Source organism: Sturnus vulgaris, chromosome 5, assembly GCF_052056855.1.
Source record: "Sturnus vulgaris isolate bStuVul1 chromosome 5, bStuVul1.hap1, whole genome shotgun sequence".
Taxonomy (NCBI): domain Eukaryota; kingdom Metazoa; phylum Chordata; class Aves; order Passeriformes; family Sturnidae; genus Sturnus; species Sturnus vulgaris.
In genome coordinates, this window is record NC_142247.1 from 46,192,872 (window position 1) to 46,219,692 (window position 26,821).

Consider the following 26,821-nt stretch of genomic DNA (forward strand, 5'->3'; position numbering starts at 1 on the left):
GAGCTGATCACCGAAACTGGGTGAGGCGCGCCTTCAGCTCCGCTCGCCGCCCACCACCCCGGACGGTGGAAAGATCCCGGACGAGCCCCCAAATTGTCAGGAAAATTAATCCACAAACACCAGAGGTTTATGTCCAAAAAGGAGACAGAGGAGTCCTTTTTGCTTTATTCGAATAAAGGGAGAGGCCATGGGACATTCCCCTGGGATCTCTCAAATTTTCGGAGGACGCAGCCTCCTTTTTATCCTATTTTCCCGGCCGCATTTCCCTCTCTCTTTCCCCATTGGCTTAGGTATTTGAGAGGCACAGACTTCCCGGAACGCCTGATACCTGAAATTCCCCTCTAATGTATAACACTCCCTTTTAATTTTTAATTCTTATAGAATTCATAGTTTTCCCCCCGTTGCTTCTTTCATCTTTCGATATCCAATTTCATTTATCAGCAGCCCTACAGTTTGTTTGTAAAGGCAAATATCTCTTTCCATTCATCAATCAGTGGAATCCATCCCATTGTTTCTTTTATCTCTCAGTGCTAGCCTTATCTATAGGCTGATCCACAACTCATTTGTAAAGACAAATTTAACATTCCTCTCAATAAAATAAGATGGCATCCTTGAAACATATGAGACTTGTATAAATGGGTTAAAACTTTGAAAGAAGACTTTTATTGTTAAGGTTATTAACTACTAGTACTACTCGATTAGCTGCAGAGATATATTTCTCCTTGTTTTGGTTTAGGGTAAATTTGAGAGGAAACTGCTGAATGGGGTTTTTTTATGAAACAGATTCAAGCAATTTTTTTTTAATTGGTTCAGGGAAAAATATTTCCTCAGAGAGAAGTGGAAAAAGAAAAACTCTTTATTTAACAGGCAAAACACTTCCCAGCACAAAAATGAACAATACTAAACAGTAAAACCTCTCGCCACTTTGAAGAGATGACAGATTTAGAAGAGTTCTTTCCGTGGGTTGCCCGGCTCACTCAGGTTGCTCTCAGTCCCTCAGGCGCTGGGAAATGCCGTGGCCCAGGCCAGGCCTGGTGGGCCACAGGTGTGAGCTCAGGCTGCTCTTCTGGGTTTTCAGTCCAGAGTAGGTTCAAACTGTTCCCGGGGAAAGGAAAAAAAAAAAAAACAAAGTCCTGGGAGCTTCTCTGCCTCAGCTAGCCAGAAAAACTAACCCAAAGCAAAAAGAGAGCTCTCTCCTGCTGTCTACTGCAGACAACCCAGTCTGTGAGCAAGAATGCGGGGGAGCAAGTGCAGTCTCTGATAACAAACTCTGCACTTCTTCTTTCCCCCCACTTCACTCCTGGAACCAGTCTTAAAGCTGCAAAATTCAATATTCAACACTAACAGAACAGCCAATTTGGGGATACAGGCATCATACAGTCACCCCAAGACATTTCACCCCTTATCTCTATATTGTTAGCTTACTACTGTATTTAATACATATTCTAGTTTTATAAATATATACATTATACATATATATATATAAAAGATACATCTATAGACAACAATGACAGCGACATTTAATAGCAATATTTACATACAGTTTTCATTCAATAATTAGATTTTTTATTTAATCTTTTTGTATTATTTACTATGTACAACTTGGTTCCTGGGAAAAGACAATCCCATGAATGGGTTTGTCTATATTTGAGGCAGAATTGATTTAAACTATTTGTTTTATTTTTTTAACAAACTTTTGGCATGTACCACTGGGACTTTATTTTTGTCTACTGTATGTAAGGACTCAGACTGCACAGGTCCTGCTTGGTTGGTGGAGCCTCAGGTATTAACTAACTAGGTGGCCTTTGTTAAATGCTGTTTCTAATTTTTAAAATATTTTTTACTCAATGATTTTAAGATGATTTTTAACAGTCTATTGTACTTTTCTGCTTTGCCTGCAGCTGGCGCATGGTAGGGTGTGGTTACTGCACTGAAAAAAGAGGGAGAGAAAGAAAGGACAGCAACACACATGGACCTCCATAGGGAAAAAAGGCCAACTTTATTGAACAAAAGCCCGTATTTAAAGCATATTACCTGGAGCTAGGACAGGACAGTAGCTCATTGGACAATTGGGAAAAACATCTATGGGACCGTACCTCAGGATGTGTCCCACAGGAAAAACACCAGTTGTTAATCTTTATTATGAATTCCACTGTTTTTCACCATATTATCACCTTGGGAGACTTCCCCCCTAACTGAAGCTGTAGTCAGCTTATCAGCCTGGGAATGAGAGTCAGGAGAAATTCAGGCCTGAAAAAGAATTTCCAAACTGTAATTCCCTAGCTCGCTAAATGTGTGTGTCCACAGTAGGGGATATGGTACACTCACTTAATGCCATGTTCCCTTACCCAGGTGTTTATAAGGCTATTTTTGAAATGAGTTCTGTTGTTTGACTTAATTTTCTCAGGAGTACTATGCTTTTACAAGACTTGCTTTTTGAGACTTAAGATGGTGTTCTGGGCAGTGGTGTGAGGCATAGGGTAGGTTTTAACTATTTAGTGGTGGCTTTTTACTATGGTCAACATGTAGCGTGTTTGGCCTGCTTGATGGCAGCACACCTCTCATAGTCATGGATAACTTGAGAAATGTTGTCTATGGCTAGATTTACTCTTTGGTTTTGTGCCCACTTATAGGTGGCATCTTTGCCCTGATGACCTGAGGCATCATGGGCCTATCAGGTTAGGAACAACTTTTTTTTGTGCTGCCAATTTAAGTTTATTTTTGATACTTTTATCTGTGTAGCCTGATCTACTTGCTTGTTGTTTTGGCATTCTTTATTAGTTTCACTTTTGGGGACATGGGCATCTACATGTGTCTTGGTTTGAAAGACAGGTATCTTTCTAAGGAAAGGCGAGAACCTCTTTTCTGAGATGCAGAGTGCAACCCCCTCCCTTCTAATTATTTTAGTTTCAAATCAGAGGCTGTCAGGCAGGAGATATGGGGATAGGAATAACAGTTCTTTCCTGATATGTAACAAGGCAAAATAGCAGAAACAACAGCAGCTATAAAAATTGACAACAAAACAGAACAGTATAGCTCAGTTCCAGTCCCTTTTGGCCACAGACTCCCTCTCCTCTCCTCTCCTCTCCTCTCCTCTCCTCTCCTCTCCTCTCCTCTCCTCTCCTCTCCTCTCCTCTCCTCTCCTCTCCTCTCCTCTCCTCTCCTCTCCTCTCCTCTCCTCTCCTCTCCTCTCCTCTCCTCTCCTCTCCTCTCCTCTCCTCTCCTCTCCTCTCCTCTCCTCTCCTCTCCTCTCCTCTCCTCTCCTCTCCTCTCCTCTCCTCTCCTCTCCTCTCCTCTCCTCTCCTCTCCTCTCCTCTCCTCTCCTCTCCTCTCCTCTCCTCTCCTCTCCCCCTCCCCCTCCCCCTCCCCCTCCCCCTCCCCTTCCCCCTCCCCCTCCCCCTCCCTTCTTTTGCTTTGAACATCTGCCCCAGCACTGGTAGTCAAGTTATTAGGAATTGTGCTTCTGTGCCAATCACCTCTGAGATGGCTTGAACTCCTTCATAGGCGGCCAAGATTTTCTTCTCTGTGGGAGTGTAGCTGGCTTTGGACTTTCTGTAACTTCGACTCCAAAATCCCAATGGCTGGCCTTGAGTCTTATCAGGCACTTTTTGCCAAAGGCTCCAGGACAAACCATGGCTCCTAGCGGTAGAGTACAACACATTTTTCACTTTTGGTTCCATCCTGACTGGGCCTAGGGCTACTTCATGAGCGATTTCCTGTTTGATCTGGGTGAAGGCTTGTTGTTGTTTAGGGCCCTAGTGGAAATGGGTTTTTTTACGGGTAACCAAGTAAAGAGAGCTCACAATCTGGCTGTACTCAGGAATGTACCTTTTTCAAAAATCTATGGCACTTAAGAAAGCTTGTGTTTCTTTTCTGCTGGTTGGTGGAGGCATTGTGGTTATCTTGTTGATGACCTTAGCGGGAATGTCTAGCTGTTCGTTTTGCCACTTTACTCCCAGGAACTGGATTTTTCAGGCAGGTCCTTTGACTTTGCATTTCTTGATGGCAAAACCTGCTTTCAGGAGAGTCTGGATTTTTTTTTCCTTTTTTAAATATGTCAGCTGCTGTATTCTTTTACACAATGACATTATCAATGTACTGCAAATGTTCTGGAGCCTTACCTTTTTTCAGTGCAGCCTGGATCAGTCCATGGCAGATGGTGGGGTTGTGTTTCCACCCCTGGGGCAGTCAGTTCCAGGTGTACTGCATGTTTGTCCAGGTGAAAGTAAACTGAGGCCTGCACTCTGCTGCCAGAGGATTGGAGAAAAAATGCATTGGCAATGTCAATAGTGGCATACCACTTTGCTGCCTTGGACTCCAGCTCGCACTTCCAGCATGTCTGGCACGGCAGCACTTAGCGGTGGAGTTACTTTAATTAATGTACGATAGTCTACAGTCAGTCTTTATTCTCCATTAGTCTTGCACAGGCCAGATGGGGCTATTGAAGGGTGAGTGGGTTTTGCTGACTATTTGTTGGCTTTCTAGCTCACAGATCATCTTGTGGATGGGGATCATGACATTTCCATTCGTCTGGTACTGCCGGTGGTGCACCACCGAGGTGGCAATTAGTACTTGTTGTTTCTCTACTTTTAGGAGTCCCACTGCAGATGGGTTCTCTGACAGTCGAGACAAGGTGTTTAATCATTTAATGTCCTCTGCTTCTACAGCAGTTATTCCAAAAGCTCACCTGAATCCTTTTGGATTTCTGAAATACTCATTTTGGAGGAAGTCTATGCCCAAAATGCGTGGGGCCTCTGGGTCAGTCACAATAAGATGTTTCTTTTACTTATTTCCAGTCAGGTTCACCTCATCTTTCACTAAAGTTCTGTGATCCCCCTGTCACGCCAGCAATAGAAACAGATTCTGTCCCCACATGTCTTGATGGCATTAGTATGCACTGCAAACTAGTGTCGAACAAGGTTTTATATTTTTGTGTTTCAGATGTGCCAGGCCAACGAATTTACACAGTTCAAAAAACATGTTTTTTTTCAACCTTTACTTGGCTAGAGACAGGGCCCCTCTAAGCCTGGTTATTCTTCTTTCCCTGGGCATATGTCTTGGAGGTTCCTTCAAGGAGATTGGACATGTCATCATCATCATCATACCTGGCAGTTTGGCTACAGGCTACTGGACCTGCTTCCTTTCTGGTGGAACTTCCTCTCTGCATCTTGCTGTCTTGCAACTCAAGCACTTGTTTTACCAGAGCAACAGTAGATTTTTCATTCCACTTCTTCATGTTTTTTTAGAATCATGCAGGAAAGACCACAACTTGGCTTGTGAGAAGGCTCTTCTCTCTTCAAATGTTTACATTTAGGGCCAGAACTTTTGATTTGTACAGCTGAGATTTGGAGAAAGCCCTCTTTTATCTCTTTTCTAAGTTTTTTGTGGTTTTCCTTTATTTTAGTTTCTCTTTTTTTGTAGACATGTTTTCACAGTTGCGATTCTGGCATGTGTTGGGCCATGTACAGCATTTGCATATGCTCGGAGCTTCTTCGTCATATCAAGCACAGTTTCTTCCCTGTCATTCCGTTTCATTATTTTTAAAGCAGAAGTGTATTCTTGTGACCCAAGTCGTGTAAGTTTTTGCTACATCACGGACGTACATGATACCAAATCTGGATTCTTAGTTGTTAGGCCATTTGAAAACACAGTCTCTGCTACTGTTATTTTTTCAAGCGTTGAATCCCTTGTTCTATGGTCTTTTACTGGGTTTGCTGTATATAGAGATCGTCTGCACACAAATATCTTTGTGCCACACTTCCCAGGACTCATGCCCAGAGACTGAGGATTAGCCCCCCATCATCATTCCTTGGTCAATAACCGGATCATGCGACACGGATCCCAAATGCCTTGCTTCAGTATCAATCCAGAATTGCAGCCTCACCTGCAGCATTTCAGAGATGGACTAGCTAACTAATCATAGATTTATTAGGTTGTCTGGTGTAATCCTTTCTCAGGCCACGAAGGTCTTTCAGAGATAAGGACTAAATATTGGCTTTTGATTTTGTGTCAGTTGCTTTGACTTCTGATTTTGTATTGGAAGCCTGCTTTGAGGATCATTCCCCTGGATCATCGTCCACTGGCCGATCAGTTTTGCTGGTGTGCTTCCTTCCCACAGCAACTGCCAGTGGCTTATGCTTACTGTTTGGTTTAGCTGCAACTTGAGTAACTGGGGTATTGGCTGATATATCTCCCTGCCCCTTGGCCTCTATCTGCTGCCCTACAGTATCTAGCAGTGTGCGATAAGCATATACTAGGGCCTAGTTTATTGCAATGAGCTTTTTCTCATTAGAATCATTATGGCACTTCTCTTCCAGATATTTCCTCACTTCATCTGGGTGAAAATTCCCAGGCTGGGGGATTAGAAAATTCTTTCAGGGTTCTGCCCATTCTCTCCCATTCCCCACATTACTCAGAATTTTTTACGCCTGGGCCTACCCCTGGGTCAGGGGTCCCATCAGCTCCTCTGGACATCTCAGCCCTCATTCTAGAGAGGCTGCAGACTGTATGGATGAAGCTTACCAGATGAAATACCAGGAAGGTGGTGTCCTTGACATTCAGGGGAAACTGAACATTTTTAAAAAATAACAGGTTCAAAGGAGAAGAAGGAAAGGAAAGGCTGAAAAGTCTCATCCCCTGCTCTTCTTCTAACAAACTGGGTGCAAATACTAATGAATCCCCAAAACATGCTATTGGAACTGGGATGCAGGGTAGGACGAAAAAAACGTGAACCAAATACCTGGAACAAACTCCAGTAGCTTGATAAACTTTTTATAAATTATTTTCACTGAGCCCAAGCACAATAGTTATTTTAATTAGTGCTCTTTTACTGAAAAAACTGCATGTTAGGGACAATACTGGACCCATCTCTGGATAAGAAAATAAGCCTAGAGACCAGAAAGTTATTAAAACCTCAAAAAAGCCTAGGGACCTGAGACACATAAAGGCTTCTACCCCGACAGACATTATGAATTCAAACAACATGGTTACTGACTGCTTTACCCTGATACAGAGAAGTACAACCAAATGCAATCAGAACAGGGTTTTTTTTTCCACTTTCTCACCGGACATTGGGCGCCAATAACTATTTGTCCTGGTTTAGTGCAAATTTGGGAGGAAACTTCTGAATGGGGTCTTTCTATGAAACAGATTCAAGCAGTCTTTCTCACAGCTGGTTTGGGGAAAAATATTTCCTCAGAGAGAAGTGGAAAAAGAAAAACTCTTTATTTAACAGGCAAAACACTTCCCAGCACAAAAAAAATGAACAATACTAAACAGCAAAACCTCTCGCCACTTTGAAGAGATGACAGATTTAGAAGAGTTCTTTCCGTGGGTTGCCCGGCTCACTCAGACTGCTCTCAGTCCCTCTGGCGCTGAGAAACGTTGCTGCCCAGGCCAGGCCTGGTGGGCCACAGGTGTGAGCTCAGGCTGCTCTTCTGGGTTTTCAGTCCAGAGTAGGTTCAAATAGTCCAGGGAACTTCTCTGCCTCAGCTAGCCAGAAAAACTAACCCAAAGCAAAAAGAGAGCTCTCTCCTGCTGTCTACTGCAGACAACCCAGTCTGTGAGCAAGAATGCGGGGGAGCAAGTGCAGTCTCTGATAACAAACTCTGCACTTCTTCTTTCCCCCCACTTCACTCCTGGAACCAGTCTTAAAGCTGCAAAATTCAATATTCAACACTAACAGAACAGCCAATTTGGGGATACAGGCATCATACAGTCACCCCAAGACACTCCTGAAGTCCTGTTTTCAAAAGGAATTATGCTCACCCTGAGCCCATTCAAAACGTCTCACCCAATGGCATGAATCAAACCAACATGTCTATTCAAGAGCTGTTCACAATCCTTAAAATAAAGGTTCAGGCTTCCACATCATGCTCCCTGGCAGGTAAGTTTGTACCTCCCACATCAATGGACTACTGCGTAGTGACACCAGATAGCTTTGTTCCTAGGCACAACTTATCTCTTATTGCATCTAGACCTCCACTGAGAATAAGATCCAAAACTAACCTGTCATATCTTATAAAAAATTCACATGGTCTAAAAAAAAATTAAAAGGAGCTAATCAAGTTACAATAGGGTGAGGTGTAATGAAATAAAATATATATAATGCAGGCGGGATTTAACAGGAAAAAGAATATACCATCATCAGGCAAAGATGTCGGCTGTTGGAAACCACAGAAACATTGAGAGAAGCTTATTCATCCTGGAATAGCTTGGCTTTGTGATCTGCTTGCTAAAGGGTAGAGTATTTCTCATGAAACTGTAAGTACTAAAGAAGATAAACTCTCTTCCCTTAATCAGTGGATTTGAAAACTCACTATAAGGGATTTTACAACAACACATGGCACACCTGTCTCTGAGTTTCCTTGTTATTTTCCTGCCCTGTAAGAACATCATTATGGTTTTGCACCTACATACTGTACATATTGAAATATAATTTGGAATAACGTTACAATTACACGATTATCTCCAGTTCCCATCCAACCTGGCAGTGATCACTTCCAGGGATGGGATGTGGATGGTATCCACAACTTCTCTGGGCAACCTGTCCCAGTGTCTTACCATCCTCACAGTAAAGAATTTCTTTCTAATATCTAATCTAAGACTACTCTCTTTCATTTCAAAGCCATCACCATGTCCTTGTAAAAAAGTATGTCTCTGGCTCTCTTTTAGGCCCCACCTTAGATACTGGAAAGATGCTACAACTCACATTTCTTCAAATTAGGATTCCTCAGGATCACACAATTAAATGACTCCTTTAACTATTTTGAAACGGAGAGACCAAAGCTCACCTGGGGATAAATTAAAGGTTAATGGCCATGTGGATGCACCTACATAATCACAGTTCTCTCCTCCGTTTTCCCACATTGCTTTGTATCCACATGTGCTGTGCCATCCTGAGCACAAATTGCCTGGATGTTACCTCCTTGTGGAAAGGCTGGCAGGCAGCCACAGGGCCCCATGCGTGACTCTGTACCCCTGGAACCACACTCCAGCAGTACTACAGCAGTTGTGCCCTATGCATTTGTTGGAGCCATGCAGAGGTCATGGCCTTGGCAGTCTGGGAAGAGGAGAACCATTTAGTCTTGCCTCAACAACAGCTGTGATGATGTGAAGATACACAGATGTGTATCAAAGACATGCTGAGAGGGGTCACTCTGGGAACACTGCTCAAAGCAAACGAAGGGCCTCCCACACAATAATTTAAAAACAAACCTCTGGAAAGAAGCAGAATCCTGGCAACGCTCCAACTACCTTTCCCAAATACTTCTGAGCAACAGATGGACTTTTTCCAGCAAAGCCACAGATTATGTATAACGCAGACAAAAGGCACAGAGTTCATGGTTCTTACCCAGGCCTCCAGTGACAGCAAGCTTCCTTTCCCCATACTGGAGCCCAGACCAGAACCTAGGAGAACAGAAAGCTCTTTCACCCCTGCATACACATACACACACGGAGCAGGAACGTCTAGCCAGCCATAAGTGAGTCACTGTGGGACTGCCATGGTTTCAAATAAAAATAGTGTGATGGAAGTATGTTTATGAAAACATCAAATACAGAAAAGAAAGGCAATGTAAAACACTTTCCTTTTTATAAAGCATATTTAGCATTTTACAAGGTATACTTTCCTTGTCATGGAAATTTGCAAATTTCCAATCATAGAAAATTGCAAAGACATCGAAAGCACTCAAGGCAGACTCATTAAATGGTCATTCAGTACAGTCACTCCAAAAGACTGCATTCTGTATGTGCCTGCAAGTAACAAGAAAGACCTTAAGAGAAGAATGATGCTCTCTTTTGGCATGAAAATTGCAGCTTTTATCAGTGTTGCAGATGTCAATAATTTTCCATTCCAATCTGAAGCAACTTTGGCAGATTATTCTCAGTGGTGTCACTGGGTGATTTTGCTGCTTTGTGTCCCACCTTGCTGAATAAGCTTATTACTGATTCTTGGTGGCTTCCTTCAGACCAACATCTTCCACATAGGAGGTGGTTGTGTGAGAGTGCAAATGCTCACATGCCTGTTTCATGCCATCTCCTATCTCTCAGCCTGTGCCTAAACCCCAGGCTAACTACACCACAGCTTTACCCTGATTACTCTTAAAATTAAAAGTACTCAAATTTTCACCCTGAATATTCCCTACTGCAGTTTGAGCCATGCTACCTCTTACGTGACACTTTCTCCACAGCTGGGGGACTGCAGCAGCTTTATAAAGAATATTTGAAGGCTACTGTTATATCTGTCCTTCAATCATCTCAAGCTATTTGCAGGAGTCAATTCTGTGTCAATGCTCTGAAATTTTCCGTTTCTCACACAGAATGTCTCTAAGAGGTATTTCAAAGAAAACAGCACTGCATGTATTTGGAGAAGGCAACACCAGATGCTTGACCAGAACTCTAAATGCTTCTTCTGGGAGAACATCAGTGCTGTTCTTCTGAGAGGCAGATGCAAGAAAGCAGACAGCATAACTGTTTCAAAACAGTTACTATTCAGCAGTGCAAGCAATGCATAAAGCTCCAAATTTAGAATTTAAACTGAAAGATCCTACTCTGCAGCAACTCAAAGATGCAATATGATGCTAAGAAAATCACAAATACTTCCCAGAATATAAACTCATGCTCATAATTCTTGTCTCTGCAAATGAAATGTAGTATCTTAAGTCAACTCGGTAGAAAAGCTTTTCAAGATTATTTCATCACAAAATCACAGAATTTATTTACCTCTCCCTTGAGAAGCTGAATACAGTTCAGGCCCATTATTTTCCAAATTTCAAAAGCACTTCTAGACAAATCTATTACATATATTTCTAAAGTGTCAATTGCTTCAGTTTCTTGGCACACTTTAGATAATATTCACCAGTTTAAAAAATAACCTACTGGGCTGCCCCTATCCATATCCCCAAATCGTAGCTTTTGTGATTGCTCAACGTGAGATGCCATCAGGTCCGGCTGTACCAAGTGCTTTGTGACGCCTGAGGAACGCTGGACATCTTTGCTTTCTGTTAAATTACACTGAGTTTGAAGGACAGGACACGAAACTAGGAGAACGCCGTGGTAAAATTCTGCTTGGCATTAGAGGTTTCTGGAAGTGAAGCTCATCTCTGTGGCATACACGCTGACGGGAGCATCAGCCCCAACGCCGCTTCCATCAGGCTCCGGTGAACGCAGGTACGAGTCTGCAGCTGTGCACAGCCGCTGCCTGCTGCAGCACAGTCCGGAGAGGAGGCAGAGTGAACCAAAGGTGAAAACCAGACAAAAGCCTGAGTCTTTCCAGTCACTGGAATTTCCTCTCCAGGCCCTTCAGACCTGAACTAGACACGGTCAGGACGCAGCTTTCGCCATTAAGGTATCACCCGCGATCGACGCGCTCGGCCGCTCGGCGAGGCGCCCTGCACGGAGCGGCCGCACCCCCCGGAAGCGGAGACGGGCGGCGGCCATGGCGGCGGAGCAACGCTACCCGCGGAGCTCCATCGAGGATGACTTCAATTATGGCAGCAACGTGGCCTCGGCCAGCGTCCACATCCGCATGGGTAAGGACTGCAGATGAGTGGGAGAGCCGCACGGCCCCGCCTAAACCCCCCAAGCGCTTGCGGAGAGGTCCCCGTTGCCCCCACTGGCGGGGCGGTCAGGGGAGACCGCGCCCTGCGCCTCCGACAGGTGCCTCTTTGATACCCCGGCCACCTCTGGCCCTGAGCCGAAGTCGGGTTCCTCGCAGTGTTTTAACCTGGCTAAAGGTTGTGAGTGCGGAGCCAGGGCGCTGTTTAGTCCAGGTTAAGCATTAAGAGTGAGGGACTGCGGCCCACGAAAAGCTTTATCGTTTAACCGTAAAGGGTCTTCTCATGAGAGGGGTTACTTCTCGAGAGTACCCGGTACCCTGTGTAGATTCAGACTTGATTTTGTCCAGCGTCATGAGTTTTGAAGTCCAAATATGATACGTGAGATGTGTGGTCCCTGCAGAGACGCACCTCCCCGGAGGTGTTTAAGGAAAGCCTGGACGTGGCACTTGGTGCTGTGGTCTGTCTGACAGGGCAGTGTTCGGTCATAGGGTGGGCTCAGTGATCTCAGAGGTCTTTTCCAACCGTATTCATTCTGTGATTCATAAATACTAGAATTAGTGACTGTAATTACACAAGTTTAACCATGAAACTGAAGGATTTTAATTCCTTCTGTGAGGTGTTAGAGCTTTTGTCTCTTCCACCGAAGGATTCAACATGCTGAGAGGTCATATTAAAGCCCGTGAAGTCCTGCTTTGCTGTTCATGTGCAGGTCTGAAACGCATTGAGTACTCTCACAGAATGTGTCTAATCAGTAATCCTTGCTGAAATAGTGTTAATGGATACATTTTGGAATAAAAATGCTGCATGCTGTAAAATATTTTATTATTTATTTCTGATAATCAGGAGACCTCTTTGTATTAAAATGCAGTTTTATCTTGTTTGAAAAATAACAGGTGTGCAATAGGAGGTATGAACTAGATAATTCCTAGCAAAATTGCTGATGCATTTGGTAATGTGGGGGGGAAGACCTTGGTCAGTTCATTATGACAAAGTAGGCTTCAGTCCCTTCTGACTTGCAAGTGTATTTCACTTTACCTGCTGCAAGCAGGTAATTCAGTTTCTCGTAGTATGTGCTCTTCAACTTGTTTAAGACTGTACTATTAATTTTTTCCCTATAAGCTTATTCTTCCTTCTACAGCATTTTACCTAATGGACTTGGTCTCCTCTTATCCAGAGCAGAGAATATCTGTATGATATATCTGTATGTCCTGAACTACACTTTTTTTTCTGTAATTCCAGAATAAAGAAGCCTATTAATTCTTGGATTTTTTTTCCCAGCCTGTGCCTGTGGATAACTGTTCAGTACAATGCAAGTTGTAAATGATGATAAATTATATTTAATATGGCAATAGACATTAATGTTAAAAACTTTACCTTTTTAAACTTTTATGGCTGTTTCTGTTTTCAATGTTAATTCTCTCTCAGTTAGGTCCATTAGGCACCAGTAACGTGATGGAGAAGGTATGCTGTTAGGATAGTGAGAAAGGGTTTACATGGGTTTTAAACTAATCCAAAATAAATTTCTTGCAAATGTGTTCTATATTTTCTTTTGTCATCATTGTTAATGGTTAAATAATGATGTCCAGGAATAAATGTAATTTTGCTGTAATACTGTGTCAATTTTTTTAAGTAAAATGGCTTTTTATGACTTTGTTCTGTGCTTTTTCAGTATGACTTTATAATGGTTCCCTATGAAAATGAAAACTTGTATTTGATTTACTGTTGAACTTTGTAAGTCAAAAGTGATTTCATTTTTATTTTACTTATTGCAGCATTTCTGCGAAAGGTCTACAGCATTCTTTCTATTCAAGTTCTGTTGATCACAGTCACATCTGCAATTTTCCTCTACTCTACTGGAGTGCAGGCATTTGTTCTTGAGAGGTAAATTCTAAGGTGAAATGCAGCTATTTAGCATGTGTTAGGTATAAATTATGTAACTTGTTGCTACATTTCAGTCTTCCTAATCATTTTTATAACCTGTGTTTTGTTGCTGTAATAGATACTTTTTAACTAGGGAGTAACTTTTCTTTGACACTTTTCTCCTTAGTTTGCTATGAAAACTATTATTTTTTTGGTTGTGTTCTTGTTGATTTTAATCCATGCTTTATTAATAGTGCTTATTTCAATATTTGTGCTATGCAGAATTTTACATGAGTTGCAGAACATCTCAGTTAGTGACATTTCTTGTTTTACAGTAAATACTTTTAGAATCTCTTTAGAATGCTGTTTTTTATAGCTTCCTGTTCCAAAAAGCAGAATCATGTCTTATTCCTCTTCCTCCCTCCCCATCTTCTTTTTCCCCTTACCTCCTCCCCACTCCCCCAAAAGAATTGATCTTAAATTCCTGTGGGCGTGCTTCTTTTTGCCTCTCAGATTTTCATTATAAAGTAAGTCTCAGAATGCAAATGTGGTGAAAAGGCCAAGGAAAAGAGCAGCTGAGAAAGGAGGAGAGCACTGAGTCTAGTTTATTTTCCTCCAAGTGCACTTTTGGACTTATACTTTCACTTTAAAGCCCAAATAAAAAAGGAAGATAAAACATTGCATGAAAGTTTCAGTTTCTGTATCACCTAGAATGTGTAAAACAGTGGTTGTAAAACTACAGTTTTGTACTTAAATCTGATAATTTAAAATTGTCCCCCTCGCTTAGAACTGTTGTGATTTTGTGTTTGATGTTTGTCCCATTTTTCCTTGGATGATTTAGCAATGCTTACTGGTCAGTACTGATTTTCTTTGGTGCAGTTAGTGCCCATGTTTGTTGCATTTGGGCGCTTATGAAAAATAGTTCTCTGAATATGGAGTCCAGAACAGGCAAAATAGTACATATACTTTAATACTCTTACTTTGTATGGATGGTATTTTTTGTTTGTATGTGTTCATTTCCAGGTAATAGATTCCTGGACAATCTTTAGCTTTAGTATGAAAAAATTGCCTTTACTTGGGACTGTACTATTTTTAACTCATTATCTGTGGTAGCATGTTTTAGAACAGTTTTATTGTAAACTTGTATTACATTTACTTTGGATATCTTTTCCTAGATGATCACTTAAAAACTTGGTTTTATATAAACTGTTCCATAGTCTTACAAATACTTAAATTTAATTACTTTTTTTTTTTTTAATATGGAATTTTACAGGCCTGCCTTGCTTTTGCTATCTGGGTTTGGATCTCTGGCTGTAATCGTGGCACTGACTTTCTACAGTCACCAACACCCTGTTAATTTATACCTGCTGTTTGGATTTGTAAGTGTTTAATTAAATTAAACTACTAATTAATTAATTCAATTTAATAGTCCCTAGAATATCTTGCATTGTAATTAATTCATTGAAACTAGAGGAATGTAATTTGTTTTTCTTGTATTCCTTGAAAGACATATATTTATGAAGGTCTGAGTTCCTTTTTGGAGATTCTGTCCACAGGTTGTTCCTAGATAGTGGGCACTTGAGGTTTCTTTCAGCATCTTTTTAGAAAGAGTGTTAGAACTTGGAACCAGTTTGAGCAAAGGTTTTTGTGTGTGTGTAGAAATCTATCTGCTCTCATTGTTCTGTTGATGTCAGGGATTTTTTCTATGGAACTGCTCAGTACGAAAGGAGACTACATTCCTGTTACCTAAATTGTTTAATGGACAGCCTCAAGCAGAGATTCAAACCAGCCATATTGTTTATTCCTCCAGTTGTTGTCTTTTTGATGCTGAATTCTGAGCATGTTTCCAGCACGGGCAGATCAGTCAGAGCTGTCCTCAAATTTCAGTCTTCTGCCTGATGTTGTGAATATGTAGATCCAGGTTAACAGTTGCTCTTGGATATTTTTGATTATGTAGCAAATCAGTCTTCTGAAAAGAAGTCACAGTAGATCAATTAAAAATTGATGCGTTAAGAGTTGTCTAAATTGTATTTGTGATAAAACAGGAAGACAGCTTTTCTGTGTAAGTAAACAGATTGTTTAAAGGGTAAGTGTGGAAAGGGAACTGATGCAGACACTGTGTTAGACAGCTGTCCAACAAGGTATTGAAAATGTATTAATTTTATATCCTCTTGAATAGTTTGTAAGAAGTTTCGTATAAATTCTGTGCACTTACAGTAGAAAATATACTGTTTTTCTATAGGGACAGTCTCTCACTCTTTTTCACTTTGCATTTGTATTTGTATTACACTTTTTATGTAGCACAACTTCCAGCCCAGTAATACAGTATGATTCCCATTTTCTTATTGAGAATTAAGTAAGCATGTTTTCATACACAAAGATTTAACAGGAGACCTAATGTTTAATGGTTTGATTTTTTTCTTACCCTTCTATTTTTTGGGTTTGCTTTTTGTAGACTCTACTGGAAGCAGTGACAGTTGCCATTACAGGTAAATAATAGCCATCCTATTGTCCAATTCCATAAAGAATTTGGAAAAGGAATCCATTATGTTGTAGTAATTGCCATTAGGGTTTTCTAGATGTGACTAAAATGGTGATGAATCCTGTTTGAAAATTTTCATGACAGTGATAGGAGATTAGCAAAATCAGGGAATCAAGGGAGAAAACTGAATTCTGATTCAGAATTGAATGATTCTGATTCAGAAATGAAACTGTATAAACTTGAAGTGAGAAATGAGTTGGGGAATCCATTCTTTTAGTATAGCTAAAAATGTTCTCTTTCATAATGTTCAGCTGTCAGCAGAGTTGATCTTCAAGTTGAAATAGTCCTGTATGCCCCCTCAATTTCCTCGAAAGGAATCTGATTTTGGAGAGTTCTGTGCTTCATGGTCAGGGTTGAAATGAGATAGTGTCATGGCATGTCATGTCATGTCATGGCATCACCTTGAACTATACCTTACAGCATGAGATGAAACCTCTTCATTGTGGCTTATGATCTCCTGATTTGGGGAAAAGAAAGATTAAGGAGGGAAGAAAAAGGTTGCACTTGTTTCTGCTATCTTTCCCCTTCTGTTCCCTAAACAAAACGTCGAGACTTTATAGGGAATTGGGTTTTTTTTCCCCATTGTTTCAGTATTGTGAAAAATTCATATACTTTTTTTCCTTAAGATCTCTGTTACCCATGCTTAAAATATTTTTGTTTTGTTTGTTTGGTTTTCATAATTCTGTCTGTGGAAGGCCTGTTATTTTCATTTAAGAAGCTGCAGCTATAAAGTAACTGTCAAACTTAGCTAGTACAAGATCCCTGAGTCCTATGATCCTGAATTTGAAATGCAAAGACAAGTTCAGGCATAATTTACTTAATTTCATTCACATTTAAGTTTAAATTTTTGTTTCTTCAAAAGATAACTCAGCAAATACATAGTGTAGTGTTCTTTAATTGACAGATTACTTTTTCTGTTTATAGTGAGTTTCTATGATGTCTCCGTTGTCTTGCAAGCCTTTATTCTTACTACTGCTGTATTTCTTGGATTGACTGCATATACCTTGCAGTCAAAGAGAGACTTCAGCAAATTTGGAGCAGGGTATGTTATCATATTGATGATTTTTAAAATTTTTTTGTTGTTGTTAAGGTGGGGTTTTTTCTTTCTTTCTTAAATCAAGTTTTGAAGGTTTAATAAGGAATACAGGTCAACAGAACCTCACCAGGGAATGGTGAGGGTTATTTATTTTAAATTATTAATTTTACCCAGTTTTGATCATTGGTAAATTCTTTTCAATGGTAAAGAATCTTAAAACAATTATAAAACTAGTTTACCTGGACTTTTCACTGAGAGAGAAGGCAGATGTTTCAAATCTTTTAAAAAATTAGTTAGAACATAACTTTTGACAGCTTTATATAACTTTTACTGCTGACACCAGTGAACAGTTGGAATCTAAGAATTCTAGACATTTACTTGACAGATATATTGTGAAGAGGTTTTAGAAGAAAGGATATTTTAAGTCTAAAAGAAATATATTTTTGGTCACAGTGTAATTTATTTTCTTTCAGCCTCTTCACTTGTTTGTGGATTTTAATCTTGTCGGGTTTCTTGAGGGTAAGATATTTCATGTTCACAGTTAAAAGATATTCACAGAATCACAGAATGATGTGAGCTGGGAGGGACCTTTAAGATCATTTAGTTCCAACCCCCTGCCATGGGCAGGGATACCTTCCACTAAGATCAGCTCACTCAAAGCCTGACCTTTTACTAAGTTCTAATGTAACTAAAAGGTTTGGATCAGCCCAATATAGCTTAGTGAAAACAAATTCCTAACCAGATCCATTACTGTTCTGGATCATGCTGGTGATCTTTTAACCACACATTTTCAATTTAGGTTTTTGTTGAGTGATGTTCTTGCCAACATAAGAGGGGTATTTGGGTTGATTGACAAAATTCGTCAGTTGAGATCCACTGCTTGATGAAGAGAATGTGAAGGAGATTTGAGATTTAATTGTATTTTGGTTTCTTAGTTGTTCTGCTGTTAGTATTCTGGAGACCAGAGCTTCTCCCTCTTAAGTGGAGGCACTTTTACTCAGTCAGAGATTGTGTGACTGGAGAGTGTATGGAATATGAGCATTGAAATATCACCATAATACCGTGGTTTTATCTACATAACACTAGAAAGACTGTTTGAAATGTGGCATATCATTATGCAGGGATTTTAATACTAAAAAAAATGAAATTCACAAGTATCTTTTTCATGTTTTATCTGCCTCTAGCTGCTTTTCTATTGTGAGACAATAGAGTTGGTGTTTGCTGCTGCTGGATCGCTTCTGTTCTGTGGATTTATTATTTATGACACTCATTTGTTGATGCACAAATTGTCCCCTGAAGAGTACATAGTGGCTGCAATCAGTCTCTACTTGGACATCATAAATCTGTTCTTACACCTGCTGCATTTTCTGGGGGCATTTAATAAAAAATAGTCAAAGAGGTATAGTTTGACTATACCACAAATAAAGTTAAGCATTTGGATGATCTGCAGATTCGGTAATTCTGCCTTCTAAAGACTGAATCTTTATTATGTTTGCATTCCATGAATATTCATCCCTTCTTAGGGGGAAAATGGCTTTTTACATAGCTGCAGCTGTTCTCCAGACCATGTATTTTATGTAGTTAACGTGCTGCCATCATTACAGTCACTTTTTAAATCACTTAATTTGTAGTGTAATTAATTATTAACATTTTGCCAGCTCTTGATTGCTCCAGAGTAAGCTTCCCTGCTATTCTCTAGCTGCTGAAAATGTTTCCTTTGGGATTGATCTTTCATTTGTGTATCACATAAGGGTAGTGTGAGTTTACCATTGTGTAATGTTTTATTAAGACAATTTTTTGGTTTTGTTCGGTAAAATGAAATGCTGTCTCTGATAGAGATACTCTGTCCTTGTTAAGGGCTGTTGCTATGGAAGCTGTGAGGGTGTTAAAGCAATTAAAGGGAATGTTCTTGATTTTAGTATTATTTATTGCCCATCTTCAGTGTTCTGAAAAATTTGGAGATTGAATATGGCATTTTATCAACTTATGTATAATAAAACTCACTCTGTGTCAATAAAAATTGGAAAGCCCGTTCTTACAACTGAGACCTGTCAGGATGCTGGGAGTGAATGCTGCAGACGGGTCGGTGCTGGCAATGGTAGAGGTCCTGTGACTGTGGCTGCTTCCCACGCTGTGGAGGTGCTGGAGAGGCAGGGAGCGTGAAAACGATTTTGAAAGGCTTCCTTCCTATTCAGTGTTACTGCTTGCCCGTCCTATCAGTGAGAAGTGAGCGACGAGGAATGCAGCACTTGGGCAAAGATGCCCGTCCTGCCTGCCTCCTGCTGGGACCGGGTGCGCTTTCCGTAAGGCTGTCGAAGTACGACTGCGAATGAGTTTGAGCAAATGTGATAGTCTCTCCCTTTGCCTTAGGATTTCATTCAGAATAGCGCTAAGGCAGGAGCTAAGAATAACACCTTACGTTTTATGTTCTGATTGTACACATGTTTATCCTTTCATGCCTCCCCCTCGCCCTGGCTGCGCAGCGGTGTCTGGGCACAGTTCCGCAGAGGCGGGAAGCCGGAAGGCGGCTGCGCTCTCTCTCGGAGAGTTACGGTAGGGCCCATCTACCCTCGCGGGAGGCTGGGTGCCTCCGTTTGCGCATGCGCGGGTGGGTAGCGCGGCCTTCCGCGAGGGTGTGTGGTGGTCGGTGAGCGTGGCGTGTGCGGCCCTCCTTCAGCCGCTCCAGCTTCCCTCCTCGTAGGACATGGCGAAGAGCCTGAGGAGCAAATGGAGAAGGAAGATGCGGGCGGAGAAGAGGAAGAAGAACGCGCCCAAGGAGCTGGAGAGGCTGAAGAAGATCTTGGGAACCAATGCGGATGTCATAATGGAGGAGGTCAAGGAGGTGGCGACCGTGCTGCCCCCCAAGAAAGTTCTGGAGCAGAGAGGTGAGTCGGGCTCTGGCTGTTTTTTCCTGCTGCAGTCGCCCAGGTGCAGGAGTCCTGCAGTGTTGTTACTGATCCTGTGACTTTCACCGCCGGGATCACGCGTATAGTTATTACAGGCTGAGAACAGTGAGTCGGAAAGGTTGTCTTTTAAAGCTAAAAGCTTAATGCGGTCATTTCGCAACACTGCCATCCATATCGTATCCGGTTACTTGCGGAACAAGGTTATTAACATTTGGCTTTAGTATGTAAAGTATGTAATGTATTGTATGGGGAGACATCTCTGATAACATCAGGCGAATGCGGATTCACCGCTTAAGAGTTGTTGCCGAACTGTCCTAATTTGAGGAGACTACTAAACATACTGAAGTTGGGGTAGGAGTAGTACCAGTTTCTGAATACTAATTAGTGTTGTACTGCACGTGGTGCAGGAGTGGGTGGTATTAGGTGTCTACAGATAATGCCATCTTCCTCCTTGTGTCTGGAATCGAATGTAAACTGAAGTGGAAATAACTCAGTAAGTGGAAACGAAGGTTTTTAAATAGCTGCATACTGGATAGGAGTCAGAAAGACACCTCCTCTTTTCAAAACTGACATTCATACAAAATCATAGTCTTACTTTGATTCTCCAGTTTGTGGCACTTAAGATGTTCTGATACAGGAAATGGAAATAGAATGGTTTATCAAAATACTTGTCCAATTAAGGGTAGCTTCAAGTATAATTTGTAATTTTAGCTATGGCTCTGATTTGTTCCACAAACCAGGTGTAGAAGTTACTCTTTAAGGGATAGTTAGAACTGAATTTCCAAAATGTTTTTGGAACATTGTCAGACTTCTGATGCTGAAGTTGAAGGAGAAATCACTGCCTTAAACCTAGTTTCTGAAGTAAATGCAAGACTCTGTTGTTCCTACACCTCTTCCCAACTCTGCTGGCAACTTCTGTACACTTGGCTTTTGCAGAGAGATAGCAGCCTCAGAAATACCTAAGAAAATACGTATTTCACAAAACAGCTGCAAGTTTTGTGAAAGTAATGATGTCTTCTTTGAGGGGACTTTTCAGGACTAAGGACGCAAAGGACTTCACGTCACTAAGTGTTACAAGAACTGAAGTGGATAAAATCTTCAGGCATAATATGTACTTCCTGCAGACAGATAAATAATTTTCAGCCAAAGAAAGTATATAGGTATATATTTCAGACATTTTGTTGTGTTACTTTAGGGTATTGTTTATAGTACAGTGAATTTTTTTTTTCAGTTTTTCCTCAAGAAGAAAATAATGTAAGGTCTGCCACGCTGAATAGGCTTTTGGTTCTGCCACCAAGCCCCTGTGCTGATTCTCTGCTGATTGCAAGTATTTGCAAGTCCCTCAGTTTAGGGCTCCAGTAGCACATCTCTGATGCAGATTGCTGTAGACTATCAGTTTCAACTATTGAAGCAGCACACTGGCCTTTTCGTTGTGAACTTTGTCTCCCAACATCAGACAAGCACAACATAAAAGTATTTTCCTCTCTATAAAACTTGTGGTAAAGGCTTGAGTTGCCACACATATGGTGTGGGAACGAGGTTGAGATGAAATTGCAGAGCACTGATTTCAGTCAGTACTTATTAAGGTGTTCCTCTTGCACCTTGTTATCTCACCGAGACATGACTTCCGTGGGGTGTTAACCAGCTGGGGACGCTGTTCTTGGGAGTGACCGTGTCATGGGCAGTCTTCCTCATCCTAGAGATTAATCCTCTCTTTCTGCCTGTAAATATGTTAGACCTGATGTCATGCTCACTCCTTGAGGAAAGTATGGCATCACTGACTGATACTTCCTACTGTATTTCAGCATTTATCTTTACTATTCTTTTTAGTTGCCTTCATCTTCCACTCAGAATAAATTTTTAGAGCAGATCTTAAACATGACATCATAAAAAGTGTGCAATTGCACATATGTTTCAGTAAGCCTATGGCTTCATTCATGTTTCCGTGATGGAATATACAGTGTTCTTAGACACAGGATTGGAACACGTTGCAGACTAAAGAATAAGATGCTTTGCCCACACATGGCCTTTAGGAACATTATCTATCAACTGTTGAAGTTCCTGGGTTGCAGTTGCACTGGTTTGGAAAGTGCTTTCAGTTTGTAAACCTTTCAGTTCTCAATGTGCAAATACTGTTGAGTCTAGGGATATTTTTATTTATATTTATTTTTTGGGAGATCTAGTAACAAAATAGCTTTTATGGAGTGATTCAAATATTTTACTCATTAAAAATACCTTTAATTTTCAGATGACTGCAAAATGGAGCTGGATAATAAACGAAACAAAAAAACTCTTCTAGACCAGCATGGACAGTACCCAATATGGATGAATTCCAGGCAAAGAAAGAAGCTTAAGGCTCAGCGCGCTAAAGGGAAAAAAAAATCAAAATTGGCCAAAGGCCTCATCTGGTAAAATCAGTTTTGTAAGCTCATGAATATTTTGTTTAACAAAATAAATTTCTCACATAAATTAATGCGATTTTGTGCTTGGTCACTGAGTATAATCTATTGTGTTGAACGAATTTTTGAAGAAACTGTTTGGGCAGCAAATGATGGAAGAAATAGCAGCTTGGTGTCTGCCAAACTTAAAAAGCAAACTGAGTGCCTTTGAATAGACTAATTGGCCTGTGGTTATCTGTTTTCTTGGGGGGTGAGGGACTTCATCTCTTATACTGTGAACACTGAAAACAGTAAAGGAAATCCTAAAAGTAATTAAACCAAATGTTTTTGTACTGTGGTCTTTGTCAGTGTAATTTGTCTTTTAGTAAATATAACCAAAGGATTCTGTAAACACGCTGTATCCTTTAAATCCTTCTGTAAACTTGTTTCACTGACTTGTGGTGTTGTTTAACCTGATAATTAACGAACTCCAAAACTTTTATGCTGAAACAACACCATGAAAATTCTGCAAATAAAATGAAAAAGTGTCAGTCTGACATAAGTTCACAAAGAGAGCAACAAAATATTTCATTGCTGTCTGCAACAGAAATATTGTAGAAACTAAATAAGTGAAAGTACAACTGATTCTTTTATTATTAAAATGAGAGAACACAAATGCACAGAATAGAAATAAAATAGTTTTATTTAAGATATTTTCCAAGTTTTAGTGAAGTAAATGAGATTTTTCCTTTCCATATATATTTTCAGTAGCCTTTCATTCCTCTTAAAATGGTACTTACCTGTCCTGCTTTACAATGTGTGCATAGGATAAAATGCTGCATGATTGTGTAACAGATGCCATTTATGTGATTAGCTCCAGTTGGGTGCATATTACTTGGCAATAACATGTGATGACAGAGGCAAAGGTTAGTTGCCCTGAAAGCTTTTGTTTTCAAAATGTCTCTCATTTCAAGGATGGAAATAATTACAGTACCAACCCTGCAGTATGTTGCCTTTCCAAGTACCAGGCATGGGTACAGGGCATAATCCTTGTCTAGCTTTATGCAAGATGAGATTCACATTCTGTAAGTACCCACAAATTGTGATTTTTATCCATTGTGATAACTTGGGCATAGGAAAGAAGGTCTATTCTTTTAATTACACTAGGTTGTAGTATACTAAAATCTAGTAAGAACTCAGTGTGATAGAAAATTAAGTCTTTCTGGAAAAATATAGTGTGTTTATTAGTATTGTTAGGGGAAAAGTACATGAAAAACTACGATGACATTAAAGGAAAAAACTGTATCTTTTATTTTCACATAAATTGACATTTAATGATTTGGTAAGATACGTAGGTCACATATTACCAAATTATATGCCATTAATAACATTGTACTTTAAAAATATTTCCATTAAGTTGATAAATGCCCTGCTAGTTGATAAAAACAGCTGCTGCTGTCAGTTTGTTTTGTCTTACTAGATAAATGGATCTAGATTTTGGTATCAAACTTATCTAAATGTTAGCATGTAGATTAGGACTACTTTAAAATTGATTCATGTGGAGGAAAATGTTTATTAATATGTTTAACCAGGAATGGAGTGAACAGTCAGATTGTATTTATTTATTATTATAACAATGTAGACTTTATTAATACATGCTTTGGGGAATTGAGGAGGGGAGCTTCTCAGGCTTAAGTGTGAAAAAACAATTATTTTTTTCAGTAGAGTAAGCACAGTGTTATTTTTGACATGTTTGTAAATCAGATGACTTTCAAGCAGCTCCCGGTGGGAAAGCAGGCTGCTTTTCCAGAGTGGAGATGATTAAACTGGCAAAGTACCCCTTTTCAGATGTACAGCTTCAGAGTCAGTTTATTCTTTAGGTGCACAGCCATCATCTGCCTCATTTTCATTGAGCCTGCCACTGCTGCGCTGGGCTTACACTGTCCAACTGCTTTTGTGACCAGATTAAGAATTTGAATCTTAAGTGAAAGACAACAGATGCTGCACTGATGGTTTACTTAGAAGTTGCTTCCTTCCTGTAACAATACTGGCTGCGTGAGGTATTTCCTTCATGGTATCCAGGATAAAGTCAAATATGTTCACTTAAACTACAGATATTTTAAGACATCCTGTTTGATTTTTGAAGTGAAATGGAGGAAAAGGAAGGAATAAACCACCATCTTTACTGGAATATAGCTCTTAGTCTAGTACTAGTGTATTGTGTACAATGCCATACCTCATTCGGGTGAGGCAGAGCTCTCTGGGCCAGGAAACACTTGAGAGCTGTTTGGGTGGGATCTGTGATCCAGGCTAAAAGCTTGCTTGCAGACAGACAGCAGGAACCTTGCTAAACGTGCAGCATGGATGTAACCCCTGAGGTTGAGTCATGGATACATCAGGGAAATTCTGCTTTCTGTGATTTAAGCATATACTATATGTGGATACTGTAATTGTGTATTTGGAATTTGTTTTGACCAACTCTTTTTTAAAATGGAAATACCAAATTATTTAGTTGCCTTTGAGTATTTGATTTATACTGCTGAATCTGAAACATGATGGAAAAAGACATGTTTCCTTCCAATAGAAATGAATTTAAATATAACTGATTTTGACTGAAAGACATATTTTAAAAGTCCATAGAGGGATTTTCAAAGAAGTAACTAATAATATCATAATTCATTGGTCTTTACATAAAAATGTTCTTTAGGTTGGGATTGAGGGAGAAAAGGTTGTAGTTGATTAAAGAAACTGATGCAAGTCTAAGTGTATAACATAAATGGCACTGTCAAAGTTGTGGTGGTTGAGTTTTTTTAATTCTGTAATTGTGTTATTATGAAACTGCTTAGTTGCAGCTTTCTGCCACCTACCTGCAAAGTGCTATGGTAGCTGTATTTCCTGGACCTACATACAGAAGGCAGAGGAAACAATGCAGGTACTTTTGAACTGCATGCAGAAAAGCCGGCACTGAAAGAATTAAATTCTGTCATTTTGTTGAAATATTTATGTGCATAAGATGTGCATGTATTCATAGAGTATAAAAATTGCTTTAGCAAATTGCTAAATGTCCTGCAGATTGTTGGCAGTTTCTTAGGAAGATGACATGGTCTGCCCTTTTTGACCTAGTTTGTAGGACTTGATCTTTCAAGTGAATTATTTCAGATGCCTAAAATAACTGGCAGCACTGATGGTTCAGTTCCTGGGCTTTTCTGGTAACTCATTCCGGCCCTGGGGCACCTCTGCACTGTGTAGTCGAGTCGCTTAGGGGACCAATTAGCTAAGATACACTGGAAATATTCTTATTTTTCCCATTTTTTTTTCATCTGGATTGTCTTACAGCTTTACTGTACAAAAAGTCAGTAGGAGGCAGTACAAGACCAGAAAGAAAGAGCAGGCTGATGAAGGTGGGGCTGTGTCAGGTTGTCCTGGTTCATGAGCCACCTCTCCTCCTGTAGCATTAGTGCCTCTTGGTGTGGCCAGTGTGCAGTACAGCGTTGTGAAGGTGGAGAGAAGTTCTGGAGACAAGTCAAGCAAGGGCATTGAATGGGAATTTTGAAAGGCTTTCTCAATGAAGGGCATAGCATTGGAGTCTTATTTATGGCTGACACTGTGGTTATAGAGGATGCTAAATAGAGTTCTGGGCTACTTAGTACTGGGGGAAGAATGTCATGGCCACATGGTACAAAATGGTCTCCTGGTATCTTAAAGAACAAAAGGAATCCTGTACAAAGGCTTTATAGCGTGTTTCTGCTGCCTGAACAGTTGCATGGGTTCTGACTTTGATGGAAGCTGGGTATCTGATCTGTAGTGTGAATATGTCTGGTATCAGCCATGACGAGACTATAGCCTTAGCATGCAGAAATCTTGAGTGGTGTGAAGCAATCTGCTGCTCAGGGTGGCATAGTCTGAATTGAGCTACGGCATTTGTGGGGAGGATGAGACTCTTAAACAAGAGCTTTACATTGCTCTCTTAAGGCCGTGGTTTTGCCATGAATTTTTACTTGCTTAGGAGTTTCAGTACAGAACTGACTGAGCCATCTGAGAACTCGCTGCTGCAATAAGAGGCTCTTTTCAGCTTTTTTCCTTTCCCTTCTCCAGCTGCATTGTCCAACTCGCAATTTCCTACTTCAGAAGAAACAGACGTGATTTTTTTTCCCAAGTTAGAAGTGAGAAAGAGCTAAAAACTTCCTTCTTTTAATAAACACTTCACACTTGTGACAAGCCTACCATTTTCACTATTTCATTCTTCCTACACCTCTACAGTTTTCTGATCTCTACCTAATCAATAGTGACAGAATTTAAAGGAAAAGTGAAGGCAGAATGGGAAGAGGATATTTTGTACTGTTTGCTCTCTCATCCCAGTCACTTAAACATTGCTCTCACGTCTCTAATCTTTCTCATGCTCATATATCAATATAAAAGGTCTGAAATGTTAGGAGCAGTATATGGTGTGGCAAAAGAGTTGTGTTTCAAGGGTCCTATACAAGGTAGCAGGAGGACTGCTTGTGAAGTGCTTGTATATTCAGAGCAAACTGACTTCCTCT

At 40.4% G+C, this 26,821-nt stretch overlaps 2 protein-coding genes and 1 long non-coding RNA gene across 3 annotated transcripts; 2 read left to right on the forward strand and 1 right to left on the reverse strand.

Moving 5' to 3' along the window:
• Positions 1–838: 838 nt before the first annotated feature.
• Positions 839–10,907, reverse strand: LOC148223691 (uncharacterized). Its single transcript, XR_015803983.1, has 2 exons — positions 3,477–10,907; positions 839–2,250 (listed from the first exon to the last, which is right to left on the reverse strand). It is a non-coding gene; the product is annotated as an uncharacterized LOC148223691 (long non-coding RNA).
• Positions 10,908–10,958: 51 nt separating this feature from the next.
• On the forward strand, positions 10,959–19,016 carry TMBIM4 (transmembrane BAX inhibitor motif containing 4). Its single transcript, XM_014888568.2, has 8 exons — positions 10,959–11,169; positions 11,297–11,531; positions 13,331–13,439; positions 14,692–14,797; positions 15,874–15,907; positions 16,885–17,002; positions 17,470–17,515; positions 18,181–19,016. Exons 2-8 carry the CDS (start codon positions 11,438–11,440, stop codon positions 18,385–18,387), a joined length of 714 nt encoding a protein of 237 aa, XP_014744054.1. The 5' UTR covers positions 10,959–11,169; positions 11,297–11,437; the 3' UTR covers positions 18,388–19,016.
• On the forward strand, positions 17,478–22,375 carry LLPH (LLP homolog, long-term synaptic facilitation factor). Its single transcript, XM_014888600.2, has 4 exons — positions 17,478–17,515; positions 19,480–19,549; positions 19,698–19,881; positions 22,151–22,375. The coding sequence occupies exons 3-4, from the start codon at positions 19,701–19,703 to the stop codon at positions 22,312–22,314; spliced, it is 345 nt and encodes a 114-aa protein (XP_014744086.1). The 5' UTR covers positions 17,478–17,515; positions 19,480–19,549; positions 19,698–19,700; the 3' UTR covers positions 22,315–22,375.
• The last annotated feature ends 4,446 nt before the right edge of the window (positions 22,376–26,821 follow it).

Excerpts from the sequence above, each read along its gene's own strand:
- TMBIM4 (XM_014888568.2), top strand. The coding sequence starts at position 11,438 with ATGGCGGCGGAGCAACGCTACCCGCGGAGCTCCATCGAGGATGACTTC. Across the intron at positions 11,532-13,330 it reads CAGCGTCCACATCCGCATGG|CATTTCTGCGAAAGGTCTAC; the intron begins GTAAGGACTGCA and ends TACTTATTGCAG. Across the intron at positions 14,798-15,873 it reads TATACCTGCTGTTTGGATTT|ACTCTACTGGAAGCAGTGAC; the intron begins GTAAGTGTTTAA and ends TGCTTTTTGTAG.
- LLPH (XM_014888600.2), top strand. The coding sequence starts at position 19,701 with ATGGCGAAGAGCCTGAGGAGCAAATGGAGAAGGAAGATGCGGGCGGAG. Across the intron at positions 19,882-22,150 it reads GAAAGTTCTGGAGCAGAGAG|ATGACTGCAAAATGGAGCTG; the intron begins GTGAGTCGGGCT and ends TTTAATTTTCAG.